Source organism: Anthonomus grandis, chromosome 11 (assembly GCF_022605725.1).
Source record: "Anthonomus grandis grandis chromosome 11, icAntGran1.3, whole genome shotgun sequence".
NCBI classification, from domain to species: domain Eukaryota; kingdom Metazoa; phylum Arthropoda; class Insecta; order Coleoptera; family Curculionidae; genus Anthonomus; species Anthonomus grandis.
Genome location: NC_065556.1, coordinates 7,562,471 through 7,578,735, shown reverse-complemented (window position 1 = coordinate 7,578,735; position 16,265 = coordinate 7,562,471). Strand labels below are relative to the sequence as shown.

The 16,265-nt window shown below is 31.9% G+C and overlaps 1 protein-coding gene across 1 annotated transcript in view; it reads right to left on the bottom strand.

Annotated features, from left to right (window-relative positions):
• Positions 1-16,265, bottom strand: part of LOC126742000 (probable G-protein coupled receptor Mth-like 1) — a 160,058-nt gene that overhangs the window by 115,045 nt on the left and 28,748 nt on the right. The window contains exon 2 of the mRNA XM_050448523.1: positions 14,883-15,161. Coding sequence (XP_050304480.1) covers positions 14,883-15,161 — 279 coding nt within the window. The remainder of the gene's footprint in view (positions 1-14,882; positions 15,162-16,265) is intronic.

Below are 16,265 nucleotides of genomic sequence, written 5' to 3'. Positions count from 1 at the left end.
AATAGTTTAGTTTTGCACTTGTGGCATTTATGGTTTTAGTAAATTTGCATACTTGTTTTCTGTGAGTGTTAGTTATTAATATATTACGTATATTAAAAATAACTAAAAAATCAAGTTGATTTAACGTAATTTTAAGTCATTAATATATCATACTGGATACGTATATAGTATGATATAATATATATAACCAACCAACCAACCAAGAGAAAGCACCTAAAAGTCATCTTTTCAAAATTACTAATTTTAAAATTACAAAATCATAATTTTTTGATTATGAAAACTTTGTCTTAATGTTTTACGGGTTATTGTATTTTTTGTTTTTAAGAAAAAAATGTAATTTGTTAGTTTTACAGACTAAGTTGAGAACTACGTGAAATTGACTTTTAAATCTAACGAATATTGTATTAGTTCCACATTTTTAATTTCAGTTTAAAAATGTAACATCCTATGTGAGTATTTTAGAAACATATGAATGTTGAACTAAAAACAAACCAAAGAGTTTTCATTCAGATTAGTTAATAATTAATATTACACTCTTTATAACATATTACATAGAATTTTAGAAAAAAAAATTGGCGCGTAACTACTTAACTTACTGCATTTAAGTTCACTGGTATTACAAAGTACAATAGAATATTTTTAGTTTTGCTATTTGCACATAATTCTCGCATAGCCTCCATGCAAGGCGAATAAAGTAGATATATATTAATAAATCATAAATACGATAAACACTGCTTTGGTAGAAGAACAATGAACCATTTGCATCGTCGAGACATTAAATATACCATATACATATAATAAATGTATAATGATTCAAGGACGTTACATACATAGCATTTATGATTTGACCTTTAGAAGGAATGTATCTTTACTACTTGTTCTGGCTTTAATGAATTTTATCGACATAATCGGTTTTTATATCTGAATTCAATTGCTGATATTTTTTTAAATGGGTTTTCAATCGTTAAGTTTCTATTTAATTTGTTCTCTTTTTTAGGGGCTCACTATATGTATAGAAAAGAATAGAAAGGAACAAATTAAAATGGTCTTAACATTTAATTATAAGTTATTACATTTAGTTTTACTAAAAATAATTTAATAAATATTAAATTTATCGAAGATACTTCTGCTTTGTTTCTAATATTAAGGTTTTAAACATAAAGTACACAAACAATCGGCACGGCGATATAAACAAATTTCTGTATTTTTAATCCTTATTATTCTATTTGCACTCTTTCAATAGTTTTTCTGTCCTAAAGATTTGTACAAATTTAAAATAGAACGTTATTTATATTTTAATAAAGCTGCTATTGTTGACCTATTTGTTTTGTCAATAAGGAGGAAAATGGAGAACTGAAACTTTAGCATAAAAAAAAAACATTTATAACACACAAATTATTTTATAAAATGTATTGTTATTTTAAAGTCCTAATTATTGGGTAAATTATAAAAAGTGAAAAGCAGGTACAAAATTGTAATAAAAGGCCTTAGAGGACTTTAGAATTCAAGAGGTTTGTAATTACTTGTTAAGTTGTTTCTACCTGCTGCAAACATAAAAGTGATTATACCAAATTATAAATTTAAATTATATTTTGAAGTATTACTATACTACCTGCAGTCTGTACATACCATTTTTATATTTTGTAAAAAAAGAGATGGTTGTCTATTTTATGTCTCCTTGGGCGAATTTTACCCCAAAATGACTTTTGACTTCTGAGCTTGCCAAAACTCTAGACATTAATTAGCTTATTTGTAACTTGATCAAAGCAATGTTAGGACAGAAGAATAACTGCCTGCTTGTAGAGGAGGATGATAAAGATTTAGACCTAAATCCAGGATTCCTACAGGGAGTGAGTATATTTATTTTTCTTCTTCAGTAGTCATGTCTGGTGGGCCACCTGTTAATATTTAATTACCATTGCCCAGGCAAGTAATCAATAATCAAGCAAATAATGGGGATAGATTCTCATCGATCATATAAAGGGTAAAAAGTATCATACTTGTGCCATTCGGAAGCAAGAGAATGCTAGGAGAGCTCCGACCTAGTCAACAGTGAAACTATATTATTTGTTAGCCAAATATATTTCAGCCATTGTTAATAAAGTGCCAAACTGAGATGAAAATTTTAAGAAAATCAACCAAAAATTACCCTTGATAAGTGTCCTTAAATATATGGCAAATCATGGGGAATAAACTGTCCAGTTTACATATGTTTAAATGTTTTTTTCTTTAAAAAATGCTTCTTTTAACTTATTATATAGGTCTTTAGAACGATACAGTGAGCAAAACATTTAAATTTATTCAGATAGCCAGGTAGTACTAAAAGCCTTTTTATCCTTTTTTGTAGCAAATATCAATAAAACACTCCCTAAAACTTATTGCTTTTTTTTGTATTATATGATTCTTCAAAGTCGCAAAGTACACCTTTTTTTATTAGCATATATTAGGAGTAAATATGACCTTAAGTTGTTATTAGGCTATTTAAAATTCTATGTTTAAATTAAAAAAAAAACAGTTAATCCACGGGCAATTTATTACGTTTTCTATTGCATCTTGCGTAAATGTGGCCTAAGGCATTTTTACTTACTTGGTGTTAAATATAAATTTATATAATATAGATATGCGCATAATAATTAACTACCTTGGAAATATTCACCAGAAATGTTATATAGTTTATATGCATGCATTTTCAATCGGTTGTATATTAGTTTTAAAGAAGTAAATCTTTTTAGATCTTGATGCATCCTATATTTTAAATTGGTTTAAAACTTCTTTATTTTTACTTCTATACGTTATTTTGATTTTAAATAGAAAATTAATTTTAAAAGAATGGTATCAAGTACCTACCTTTTAATAATCGAGAACTTAAATAAATTGAACGTAGGGGATCATAAAGATACACAAACTTGAACTTCAAAATTTAATACCTATTATTTAATACGTATTAGTATTGCACACAATTAAAACATAAAAAAGATGTGGAAAACCTTAATTTTTGGGCATTTTTGCATTTGTTTTGTTGTTATACCTACAAAGTTAGTGATTACAATTCTGTAAAAAATAGAGTCTCAGTGCAAACAAAGTCCTTTTGTTACAGAATGAAAAAAAGCTATTAGTAAAATGTGCAACGTTTATGAGGTCCTCTGCTATTAATGTACTCGTAAAATCAGATTTTAGAAACACACATCTGGGTTTGTATGCAAATAACATTTGAAAATAAAATTTTTACTACAGTTGTCGGCATAAAAGTAAATATAGATAACTTTTGTTTCGGGTAAGTTGCAAAGGTTATTATTTTTTTATTTGCTGAATATTCATATAGGTTTTGTATTATCATTAACGTTTATGCAAAATCTGTAATCGACATTTTTCAGAACAATATATGTACTTTGTGTCGCAGTTTAGAGTATTAAGTGTACACTCGCTATAGGATTTTTAGGTAGTTTTCCAGTGGTATATCGTCCCAAGTTGTTCTTTGTAGTTTCATCCGCCCTGGATGTCCATGAGATCGACTAAAGCGTTTCGACTAGATTCAAATGCTTTTATGTTTTAAATACTTTTGTCGATTAATTTCTCCTAACACGCTGATGTGCACTTTTTAATATTTATTTATCATTCCATTATTGACCGTAGATACCATCACACTTGACTTGCTTAAGTCAGCCTGGTATATTCCGAGTCCCTTCTGTGGTAACCAAATGAGTTTTAGGTGTATTATTTTAACCCGAGGGCATTTTTAGTGCTTTATAATTGCAGATTTCATTAAGTAGTTCTATAAACGCCATCCTGTGTGTATTTTGTTGAAACATTTATGTAGCGTTAAAGGTGGATGGAAAGCAAGCATTTGTTAAAAAAGAAAAGAAATTACTCCTTTAATACCCCGACGTTTTATCTCATATCGATCATGAAAATGAAGCTAGGAGAAAGTACGATTTGCTAGGACAATTTATGTCACAATTATACTTGAGATATAATGATTCTTTTTGGATATTATAATCTACCGTTGCCAAAGTAAAATATACGGATAATGCCTTATATGTTAGATATATAACAATTTATTATCACTCTAAATATGCGCATTCTAGGAATCTATCTGTCATTCCTGCTACTGATCTACTGTTCTCAGTGAACCAACATCATTTACTCTAAATAGACAGAATACGTGTATAATGTTAATTATACGGATTTTGAATTTTTTCTATTTTCAGATCATTTTTGATCAGGGAAACTAAGCAAGAAATTTTCAATCTTTAATCTGTATTCATAAACAATCAAAACGGGTCTGTTAAGGTCCAGATTCACTACTCGGCAGACCTCTTAAAGAAATTGACTGATCTGTGTACAACTTTAAATCAAGTGGTGCAGACATCACATTAATAGTAATAGCCTACTACTACTTAAAAAGTCAATTTAAACCGATTTTTCAGATAAGAAAGTCATTACTTCTCCACCCTGCATTTAAATCTGCCAAGTGACATTATGTACTATGTAACACCCAAAATTCCAACACGTTATGGAAAATCCTTTAAACTACTTAGTTTTACTTTAAAAAGTTTATGGTCAAAGATTTGTTACTGATGGCGAATCACTGGTAGGCCTGCTTGCACATTTTATATGTATGTGATGATGATATATGTATGTATGATTACGTACATTATTGCACCCAAGCTATTGTGCAGCATTTTTAATTTCATCGTAAATGATATTGACGAGTTCATTAGTTCTTTTCATTTAAAAGTAAATAATGATAAAAAAGAAAAAACAAGAATATAAATTCGTACAATGGTATTATTTAAAATAAATATTTGATGGATTTTCGTAATTAGCGCATTAAACTGTATATCACCGAATGTTACTAAATGCCACTATCGTTTTTGTGGAAATCCTTAAAATTATTAAACTTAGTAAAACATCTCAGTTTATCATTCAATAGGAAGTTAACATTTTTAAAACCTAATCAGGTCTAAAATAATGATAATGCTGGGTTTTGTTATGAGATGAATTCATCTCCGGCTCTTCTGTTTTATTCTTAGGTAAAACCGCAACCTAAATATGCATCTACACGCCTCGTTTTTAAGCAATCCACACTGATAGAAATAAATAAATAAATGTGTAAATTTGCATAATACATTTTTAAAACTTTTACAATTTCATACTCGTGAAGAAGTGATTTTTATTTATTGTCTATAATATTTTTAACAGTAGAATTGATTTTGCAGCACTCTTAAAATACAAAAAAAACTAAATTTTGTTGGTTTGATTGAAAGATTTTGTTTATCATAGAATGAATTATGGATTGAATAGGACATTCATCATGTTCAATAGTGTATTCATTAAGTCTTGTGGATGAATATTTCTGTGTTGATCCATTTAGAGGCTCACTAGGTTCCTTTGAAACAAAATTAAAGACTTTGATAATTTTTGTTCGAGTATAACTGTTGGAATACTATTTTAGTCAGTATATTTATATTATATATAATAGTAATATTATAATAGTAATATTATAACAGTAATATTATAATAGTAGTATTATAAATAGTATATTTATATTATTCCACCCCGGGGAGGGCCGGGGTATAATAGCCCTCCGGTACGCTCTGCCTGTCGTAAAAGGCGACTAAAAGAGCAACTCCTTTGGTGGTAGATATTGTCCACTTGCATCGCCCGGTTCAATACCACCACATAGGACTTAGGCGGCGTGAAGTGGTTCGATGGAACTCACGTTTCGCCGCCATGTCGATGTGTCCGGTTTCCAAAGGGGAAATGGAGAAGAAAAGTAAATGCATGATGGCGCCCTCACGACCTAAACTTTCCGGAGGTAAACTCGCCTCCCATTCGGATCTCCGGACGGAGGCTGGTCGGGGGAGTTCATCAGGCGAATCAAAAAGCCTAAAAATCAATTTTTGCAACATCAAATAAGCCTCACATTCTGGCATTGGCAGAAACAAAGGTGAAACCTTCAACAACAAATGTTCACCTCATTTATCCTGGATACGATCTACAAACCCGATTTTGACTAAACTTTGAATTGGCAGTATTTGTCAAGAACGATTTGAGTTGCCAGCGGGAGGAAACGCTTGAACCTGCGGACTTCGATGTCATGTGGTTCAAAAGAATAGCCAGTGGTGCCACGAAATTTATCTGCTGTATCTACAGACCACCAAGCGACACCCAATATAGACGGCTCATTTTGAACCTGGTTGATTGCATTAACCATCTGCAAATTGACTACCCAAGCGCAAAAATCATCGTCATGGGTGATTTTAACGTTCACAATATCAACTGGCTGCGCTTCTGCAACAAGAACGACGATGAAGGACGAGAAGCTGAGCTATTTGCCACCATATGCGGGCTTACGCAGCTTGTGAAGGAACCTACCAGAATCCCCGATCGAGACGGCGAGTTCGCGAGTCTCCTAGATCTGGTCTTGGCTTCAGACCCTGACTCGTACACTGTATCAGTACATGCTCCCCTAGGAACATCGGACTACAAATTGATAACAGTCTCTTGCCAGTTGGAGGTTAAAACGCAGGATTCTCCGATGCCGCGGAAGGTATGGCACTATAAATCAGCAGAGTGGAACCATCTTTGGGAATTTTATCGCTCATTCCCTTGGAAAGAAGTCTACTTTAGAACCAATAACATCTCAGAATGTGCAAACCAAATTACAGAGATCATCTTGGCAGAAATGGAAGCTTATATCCCTTTTTCTACTAAATGCGGATCAAACAACAAGCAATGGTTCAACCTGAATTGCAAAAAGGCAGTAAACACTAAAAACGCAGCATATCGCAAATAGCGTCAACATCCATCGAAAATCGGAGGAACTTTTTAGCCTCCAGAAATAGCTGCAAGCGAATTATTGATGAATGCAAAGAGAGTCACAACAGGACCAAAAACAAACTGCTAAACTGCCCAAATGGAACAAGATCTTTCTGGTCGGTATCGAAAGCCGTTAGTCAAGGATTTGCTAAGTCGGCCTTGCTACCCCTAACAGCAGATGATGGTTCTATCGCGGTAACAGCAAGGGAGAAAGCCAACTTACTGGGTAAACTCTTCGCGTCCAATTCTACTCTGCACTCGCAAGGCAAAACACCGCCATATTTGCCAAGGGTGAATTCATCGATGGGAGAAATTTCGTTTCCCCAACGGATTGTAAATAAAATTCTTAAGAGCGTAGACACCAACAAAGCTTCTGGACCCGATGGAATTCCAGCCCTAATACTAAAACGTTATGCAGAAGAATTGACTTCTCCCTTATGTAGACTGTTCACGGCATCGTATAAACAGGGCCAATTTCCAACAAGCTGGAAAACTACTCGAGTGCAAGCTGTACCCAAAAAGGGTAAGAAGACGATGCCCTCCAATTACCGCCCGATTGCACTAGTTCCAGTAATATCGAAGAATATGGAGAAAGCAGTCAACCAACAACTGTTAAGATATCTGGAATCATCTGGACTAATCAGCGATCATTAATACGGCTTCCGAAAGCTTAGATCCACCGGCGATCTTCTGGCCTACGTCACACACTTGTGGACAGAGGCCATGGAGAAGCACGGCGAGTCCCGCTCAGTCGCTCTTGACATTTCCAAGGCATTTGACAGAGTGTGGCATGAGGGCCTACTAACCAAGCTCTCCTCAATCGGCATACAAGACTCATTATTGAATTGGATCAAAAGTTTTCTTGAACAACGAACAATCCAAGTAGCCGTCGATGGATACCTCGCCGACAAATTTAATATTAACGCTGGAGTCCCTCAAGGATGCATTCTATCCCCCACCCTTTTCTTGATATATATCAACGATTTGCTAGGAACCACTGTCAATCCAATCTACAGCTTTGCAGACGATAGCACACTTATTTGCACATTTAAGTCCGCCAAACCAACGACAGCCGCAAGTTCTCAGAATCTTAGGCAGCATCAAGTAGCTTCAACCAACAACGATATTAGAACAATCTTAGAGTGGGGCGATAACAATTTGGTCAATTTTAACGCTAAAAAAACGCAGGCTGCAGTATTTACGATGAAGGCTAACCTTGGTGGCCCGGAGCTGGTTATGACAGGGAAAACATTGCCAATGAAATCATCTTTACTTCTTCTAGGAGTCGAGGTCACCAACAGTGTGTCCTGGCATAACCACGTTGCCGAGGTCGCCAGGGCGGCTTCCAAAAAACTCGGAGTGCTTGTCAAAACGAAAAAACTGTATACACCAGAACAGCTGCTGACTCTTTATAAGGCTCAAATACGCCCTTCTCTCGAGTATTGCTCGCATGTCTGGAGCTCTGCACCCAAGCATAGTTTAAACCTGCTGGATTCTATACAGAAGAGAGCTATTCGTCTTATCGACAAACCAGAACTGACAAAGAGTCTGGATAGTCTGGAGCACAAAAGAAAGGTGGCTGATCTTTGTTTATTCTACCGTTATTATCACGGTAAGTGCTCCTCTGAGCTGGCAGGCCCGATTCCACCCAGGGCTGTTCCGGCAAGAAGGACGCGTCTAGCAGTTGCGGCTCATCAACATCGAGTCCACCTGCCTACCCCAAGGACGTCGCTGTATCGGGACTCATTCATCTGGAGAACATCTTCTTTGTGGAACGGGCTTCCAACTCACATATTTCCCGACGCACACAACCTACAGCGATTCAAGATAAATGCCCACAAATATCTTCGCGCAAGCACCACTCCAAGAGTGACATAAGACTTTCCTCTTGTGCTTGTGTTTACCATTAAAAAAAAAATTTGTACTTACAGCTGTTTATCTATATAGTTACCTAATATCTACACAGATAACGATATAAAAGAACTATTAAGTAATACTTACATCATATGGGCATATTTTATACAATAAGCAAAATATAAATTATTTTTAAATATAAATAAAATTACCAAGAATTTTTTTTATATTATTTTCTCATGTTTCCTTTTTACTATCTTACTATTAAACATTTATTCATGTTGAATTATAACAGCGTATGAGGTACGTATTCACAAATGTTTTTTTTTAATCAAACACCTTATGTCGTTCATACCTAAATAAGAAAAAAAGCACAAAAAAATTACTAGTAAAAAACTATAGGTATAGAGATCACTCGATTAACATAGCTACAAACCTAAACGATGTACGACTATACCAATTATAATAACATAATATATTTTTCTAAGTACATCTCAATTTTCAAAACAATTAGGCATAAGAATGGAAAATTGTGTAAGAAACCTTAACGAAGCTCGATGCAGTCACACCCGAGATCTCAGACAACAAAAATACTGAAGTATGACGGAATGTGAAAGTTGTGTTCTCGCTTCGTGTTTGCTTTACATTGTAAAATTCCATTAGTGGTTTTAATATCTTTTATAACGGATGTAGTAAATTGACTTTTGTATTTCTAAAGACACTTCATAAGCATTTATTTAACAAAATTCTTGATAGTCGTATTGTAATAATTCACGTAAAAAATATTTTAAACTGTAGTTAACCGATAAACATGGGAACCTGTTTAGCACCTGAGTTAATTTTCTTATAATTAGCCGTATATATGTACATATGTTATAAACTTGATCAAAGTGAATCATAATAATTGCTTTAATAATTATCTTAAAAAAATATAGAGGAACTGGATATAAAGAAAATAACTTAACAAAAAATATATCGATTTTATGGCTCTGAAGTCTTTATTCGTAGGTACTTACAAGGTCGTCCGGCCACCAAATATAGGTATTTTTGTAAAAAGCAGGCCCCAGCCATTTTCAGATAATTCGACATACTTTCGACCGAACAATTAACCTTTTTCGGTCCCTTAAGGGATACAATAAGAGCAGCTGTTCTGCCAAATTACAGCGTAACGAGCGGTATTTTTAAAAGAAAATCCTTGGTTTTGTAAAGTGGTATAATAATTATTGAAGCAATAAAACAGAATGGGTTTCAAGAATGCTTAAATTAAGTACATTTTATATAAGAACTAATATGAGCCAGTCTGTAGAATATAAATATTAATGAATGTGGCTACTTATTTAACTATATGCTATTTTTTAAAACTAAATAACAAATCGTTATCTACGTCTGTGTATGCTTTTTTAATTAACAATTCACTTAAGTCACCTAAAAAAGTTCTTAGAAAATCCAAATAAACAGATCTTTCAGAAGGTCTTTAACTGAAGTTAAGTGCAAAGTGTTGTTACTTCGTCAAGAGAGGAATGTAATCAAGACATAATGGCACTTATTAGTGTCTAAAGATAGTACAGGGATACTCTAGGATTTTCCCGTAAAACAACAGCTAACAATTTACAAGTTACAAATCACAATAACTTATCAGACTCATAATTTAAGACCAAGAGGAGCAGCCTACAATTCTATACTATACTGTTTTCAGATGATTCAAGATTTACTCTTCCGACAAACCCTTACTGGTCATAAAGGCTTATTAGAAGACCTCGAATTAAAGTATAAAAAATATTTGTTTTAACATATCAGTTTAAAAGTAACAGAATACGTGGTTTTTTTTTTAAATAGCATATCTCAACTTTGATTTAACTTGAATTCTGCTTAAAATTATGAATATTTTTCATATTATATAAGCTACGATTTGTAGCTATCCTAATATTAACATTTATTCTATTTTCATAAAATTAATTTTTATAAAAAAAAATATTAGAGAAGAAATGTTATAGAGAAGAAAAAAATTAAGAAAGAAATTTATAGAGAAGAAATGTTTATAAAAGTATTAATTAGGGTAATATAATTATAGGGCTCATTAAAGCTACTTTGCATATGGCATTAATTTGCAAATATACAATTATGCAATATGCAAATGCAGCAAATATGCAAATATAATATACGGTTTTAAGACATCAACGAGCATGACCTATGAGCTATATTTTACCTCTTAGTTCAGGTATGATTAAAAAGATATCCAATATTGAAGTATACCAAATTTTTAAACATGTTTATCCAGAGCTAGATCAGATATAAAGTTCTCTAATAAGATAATTTAAAAACGTATTTAAATAGAATAATTTAATGTGTTTCTCTTAAAATTTGGGTTGAAACTAGATAAAATGCTTCATTAAAATGCTAAGATGATGGACATTGCAGTATACTGCTTACAAATCTGTACACAATGTTCTTTGTAAGAGAAAATATCAACCTTATGAAATTTTTTTTGACCATGGACTGAATAAAGCTGATTTAGATCGATATTTTCAATTTGACTAGATAACGCAATAATAAAATTACGGCGAAAAATTTAATTTATGGTTATAGATTTATTTTGCCTTAATTAAGGTCTAAGATATTAATGGTATGTATTGTCCAACAAGAAATCCTCACTCAAAATACTTTCGTAGAGAAGAAACGTTAAACGGAAATAAGATTTTGATTTTATATAGTTTCAAATACTTCTTGCGTTTCCTAATTTCCAAATCTAGATCAAGATAATTCATGCAAATTACTGTTCTATATTAGTGAAATCTTTAGAAGGGAGAAAAAGAATGGATAGCTTACTCAACTGATGTAAAACTGCTCAGTTTTTATGAAGTATGTTTAAAATAAAGGATCTAACAACACTAAAAACAAGTCAACAGACTTTTATTCTCAAATGTTGTAAATCGAATTAATTTTAAAAGATTGTACATAATAACTTTCAAATTATCAATAGCTATAGGTTTAAATATTTAAATTAATATCAAACTTTTCAGAATTACATTTTTCTTAAAAACTATGTTGACATATAGCACAAGCTATTGAAGAATCCTCTATAATATTTAATTATAAAATATACAGGTTTATGAAAAAATATGGTCATTATTTTGGTACAGTATCTCCAACAACATTTGCCTAAGTCAATATAGTTTGATATGCTTTTTGATATAGTTACACATTTTTATAAAATTTGTTGCAGCGAATCATATAAACGAATGAATTATTGAAGTTGAGCTTTATGAATTATATCGTTTTTATAAGAATAACAGTAGATACGTGTAGTTTTTTTTAGTTAACGTTTCACAACACAAATGCAGCTTTTTATAAAATTGGCTATGCAATAATCCAGTACACTGTAAATACAGCTATAGTATGGTAGTACACCTTCATCAACTTTTTGATATCAAGTGAATTTTTAAATTGATTTATAAGATAGACACTTTTGTTTAATTTTTTACATACAAAGTTTATATGTTCTGACCAGTCCAAGTGTGTTAATCATTATGCCTAGGAATCTAGACAATTTTGAATCCGACACAAAGTTGCCTTCAAAATTAAAAACAAATTTATTTGGCTTTGTATATTTATTATATAATTGAACCACATCAATTTTCGCATGATTTAGCATTAGATATACACCAATTATTTCTTTTAGTTAGACATGACTGGACTTTGCGCATTAAGTTGATCGGATCTGGATCAAAAATAACAGCTGTTGTGTCATCACACAAAATTAAGATCTTCGCACTTTTACTAAATTCTATTAGGTCATTTATAAAAACTATAAAAATAAGCGGTGAACCTGGTAAACAGTACTGGGAACACCACTACCCAGTGGTCTACCCAGTGGTGTTCCCAGGTTCATCACAAAATGTGAAGAATTTTCATTTCTTATCCTTACATTAAATTGTTTATTAGTCAAGAATGACTGAAATATTAAATTAATAGTCTCTCCCAAATTTTGGGTCCACTGAATCAAAGGCACGGAAGATATCAAATAGCAATACTACTATGTGTTCATTGCTGTCAACGCATTAAAAAATGTGCTGTGTTAGTTCTACTAAAGCACTCTCTGTTCATAAGCTTCTGTGAAAGCCGTATTGGTTAGAGAAAAAAACGCTATTCGCATTAGGAAAATAAGTCGTTCTATTATGAATCACTTTTAAAAAAAATTTTGTGAACACAGTCGATTTCTGTCGATTGAATCGACGACTGATCTTTTTAGCTGGTCGGGCAACAAGCTCTTTTCTACCAACGTATTGGCAATTATAAACAATGTTATTGAAATTTCATCAACACTTTCTTTAACAAGAAACACTGAAATGTTGTTAAGTCCAGTGACCTTTCTGTTGGGTAGAGATTTTATAATATTTGCGATTTTCTAGAGGAGCAATAGGCGTAAAGAACATCAAGTTAGGGATTACATACTTCCCATAAGTACATTACTGAATTGTGGTTATTGCACCACGACAATTATGATATTTAAACATCATACAGAAATATCATAATTGTGGTGATCACTGACGTTACTTTGACCTAAAAAGCGTTTTGGAAAAAATTATTGGGTTAAATATATACTCGCCGGCACAAAATTCCACCACCCTGAAATATTGCCCAAGTTTGATGTTTTATAAATGTTTTACTTTTTATCAGATTCTCACGATTTTGCCATCAGTTTTTAGATACATTTGTTGTGATTTTTTAAAATCATTTTTTAAAGTAGCATTTTTTGATTAGGCTATATTATACAGGAGTAAAACAAACTGTTGTTTTTTCTCGTAATTTCAAAAGACCCTGTAAAACATTGTTGATTTGTTAATTAAGTTGAGTACTCAATTTATGAGTCCTTAAAAGCTAATAGAAAATATATTTTTTCTCTCTTTTTCTTTAAAATTGATGGTCTGTAAACAATTTTTCACAAACTCACCCTGTCTCATAAACGCCTGAATATTTATTAACAGTTTTATATACAAGCTTTTCATCTTAAAATATATGATGAACCATCTCGAAAAATATCAATTTGGTGGAAAATATGTAATTATTTCATACATTATAAAATATATTTCATATATTTTAATTGCCTCATATACGTCGATTATGTTTTATTTCTACTAAAGATCGAATAAATTTAAAAGCACATAATTCTGCACATATGTAAACTTCGGCTCAATTATTAGTCGTTATGAATAACAGATAGTGTTTGCAACATCTGGCTTATTTCGTAAGTCCCATTAAATAATTTGCACAAACGATAAGGTCAAAATACTTATACAGAGTTAGTCATTAAATACTTACGTATAGACCCTGTGTAAGTAAAACTGAACTTAGCTAAAAGACTAAGAATCGTCAACGAAACAACATATTATGCATATCTTTGTTGGTCTGTGAACGGGTTTTTTACGTGGACACAGAAACTGGTCACTGGTCAGTTTGATGAACTTACATTTCAAAAAAGACCAACAAACTTTTTGTCGGCGACTAAGAAAGGCACTTTTAAAATTGGTTTGCGATTTTGACCTTAACTCCTCGTAAAAATGTTTTAGTAATCATCAAACATGTGATTTGAAAAAGCTATTTTTAGTAAGTTTCTTGGCTCACTAGTTCCTAAAAAATACAATCCTTTTTCAGATATAACTTTTACTAGTTAGAAACGTATATTAGTATTATTTAAGTGCCTATAATTATTATTCAAATAAAATTGTATTTACTAGGTAAATCAAAAGTTTTTAACCCAAACAACTATCTTGACCCAGAAAGTATGTACTACTAACCTAAAGCAATATTTAAATGGATATATCTCATAAATGGTTACTGAAATAAAAAAATATTTTAATAGAAGCACTTAATCAAGCAGTTAGTATTTAACATTGATTTTAATGCTTTGACTGTAGCAATAACCAAAGATTTTTTAAAATTAATAAATTATTTTTAAACTCAACCCAGAGAAGAAATTTTAGCTAAATTGAAATAACTATAACTCCCAGACTAGTGTATTCTAATATATTTCCTGTATTAGGTTTACAACTAATACTATTTATTAAAACCGCTCTATTAAATCCCTCTGCATAAAATAGTACTATTAGTTTTTTTATTTTGATTTTTAAAATGATAACTTCTCCATATATATATATATATATGTCGAAAAATAACATAACTTTTAAAAGAAATTAAAAGTTACTTACCAAGTGTAAAACAATAAGGGTAAGCAAATCGTGCGCCGGCAATTTGGGAAATGCAAAGCAATACATCTCCGAGTAATAAACAGGCGACGTGATTGGTCTGACATTTCCAATGAAGAACGTGGTGAGTTGTGGGTAGCAAAGAACCAGCTGCTAGTGTAGCTGCTAAAAAAATTGCGCTAATTGCCAATCCTATAGGGTATATCGTCAATCTTAGCGACTGTTCTGCTTGTACTGGTACTGGTAAGTAGCTTTTGCAAGTGAATATGCTGGCGGATCCACCTGAAATAAATTTACTTCAATAAATCTGTATTTAATGTATTAAATGTAACTTAAAATATTGTTAGAGTAGTAAATTAGTTTTTTAAAACAAAAAATCGGTTAAAAACATTTTAATATTTTCATAATAGAACATAATTTTTGACTGACATTATGCGCGAATCATATATATACACGAAAAACGAAGGTTTGGGTGCGGAAAGTAATATAATATACAGTGACCGCCTAAAGTTCCGCATAAATTCGATAAAAATTAGAGACATGATTTTTTGAGCAAACGCTCGGACCCGTTGATTTTTATTTTAAGTTCCGCATTATTTCACATAATTTATGTATACAGGGTAGAACAAAAAAAATTACGTCATCGGTCATTTTTTTAAATAAAATGCTATATTTTTATTGCATTTATGAAATATAGGCGAAATTTCAAGCAAGTTTCTGATAACACACCTTATCTCAAAACTCATCTAAATAACAAGAAAACAAATAAGTACGTCTATTTACAAATTAAGGTAAAATCGAGGATAAAAATAATGATATAAACACTGTCAATTGTTCCTATTTCCATGGTTGCACTTGTAAAGAATCTCCATTTTCGAATGTCACTCTCAGTTCGAAAATTAATAGTTTTTATCAGAATAAATTATGGCTAATTTAACGGAAACCCAACGAATTGAAATTTTGATGATGCTTGGGTACGGGGATCAGTCAACAGTTAGTAGAATAGAGCACAAATTCATAACTTCAGGTCATGTTAGGGATTTGCCAAGATCAGGTTATCCAAAAATTTCTGAAGAATCAAAATTAAACGTTCTGCTCTAAGAAAATCCAAACAATGCAACTTCACAAATTTCAGTTGATAATAATATAGCCGGAACGTCAGTAACAAGCATCTTGAAAGCAAATGAATACCACCCTTATAAAATTAGATTAATACACGAATTAAATGAGGACTATCCTGATCGAAGAAACCAATTTTGCGAGCAAATGATGAATATTTGCAATAATAACCCTCAGTCTGTGTTACGAGTTTTGTTTTCGGATGAAGCAACTTTTTGTTTAAACAGTGTCGTAAATCGCCAAAATTGTCGGTACTGGTCAGTGTCA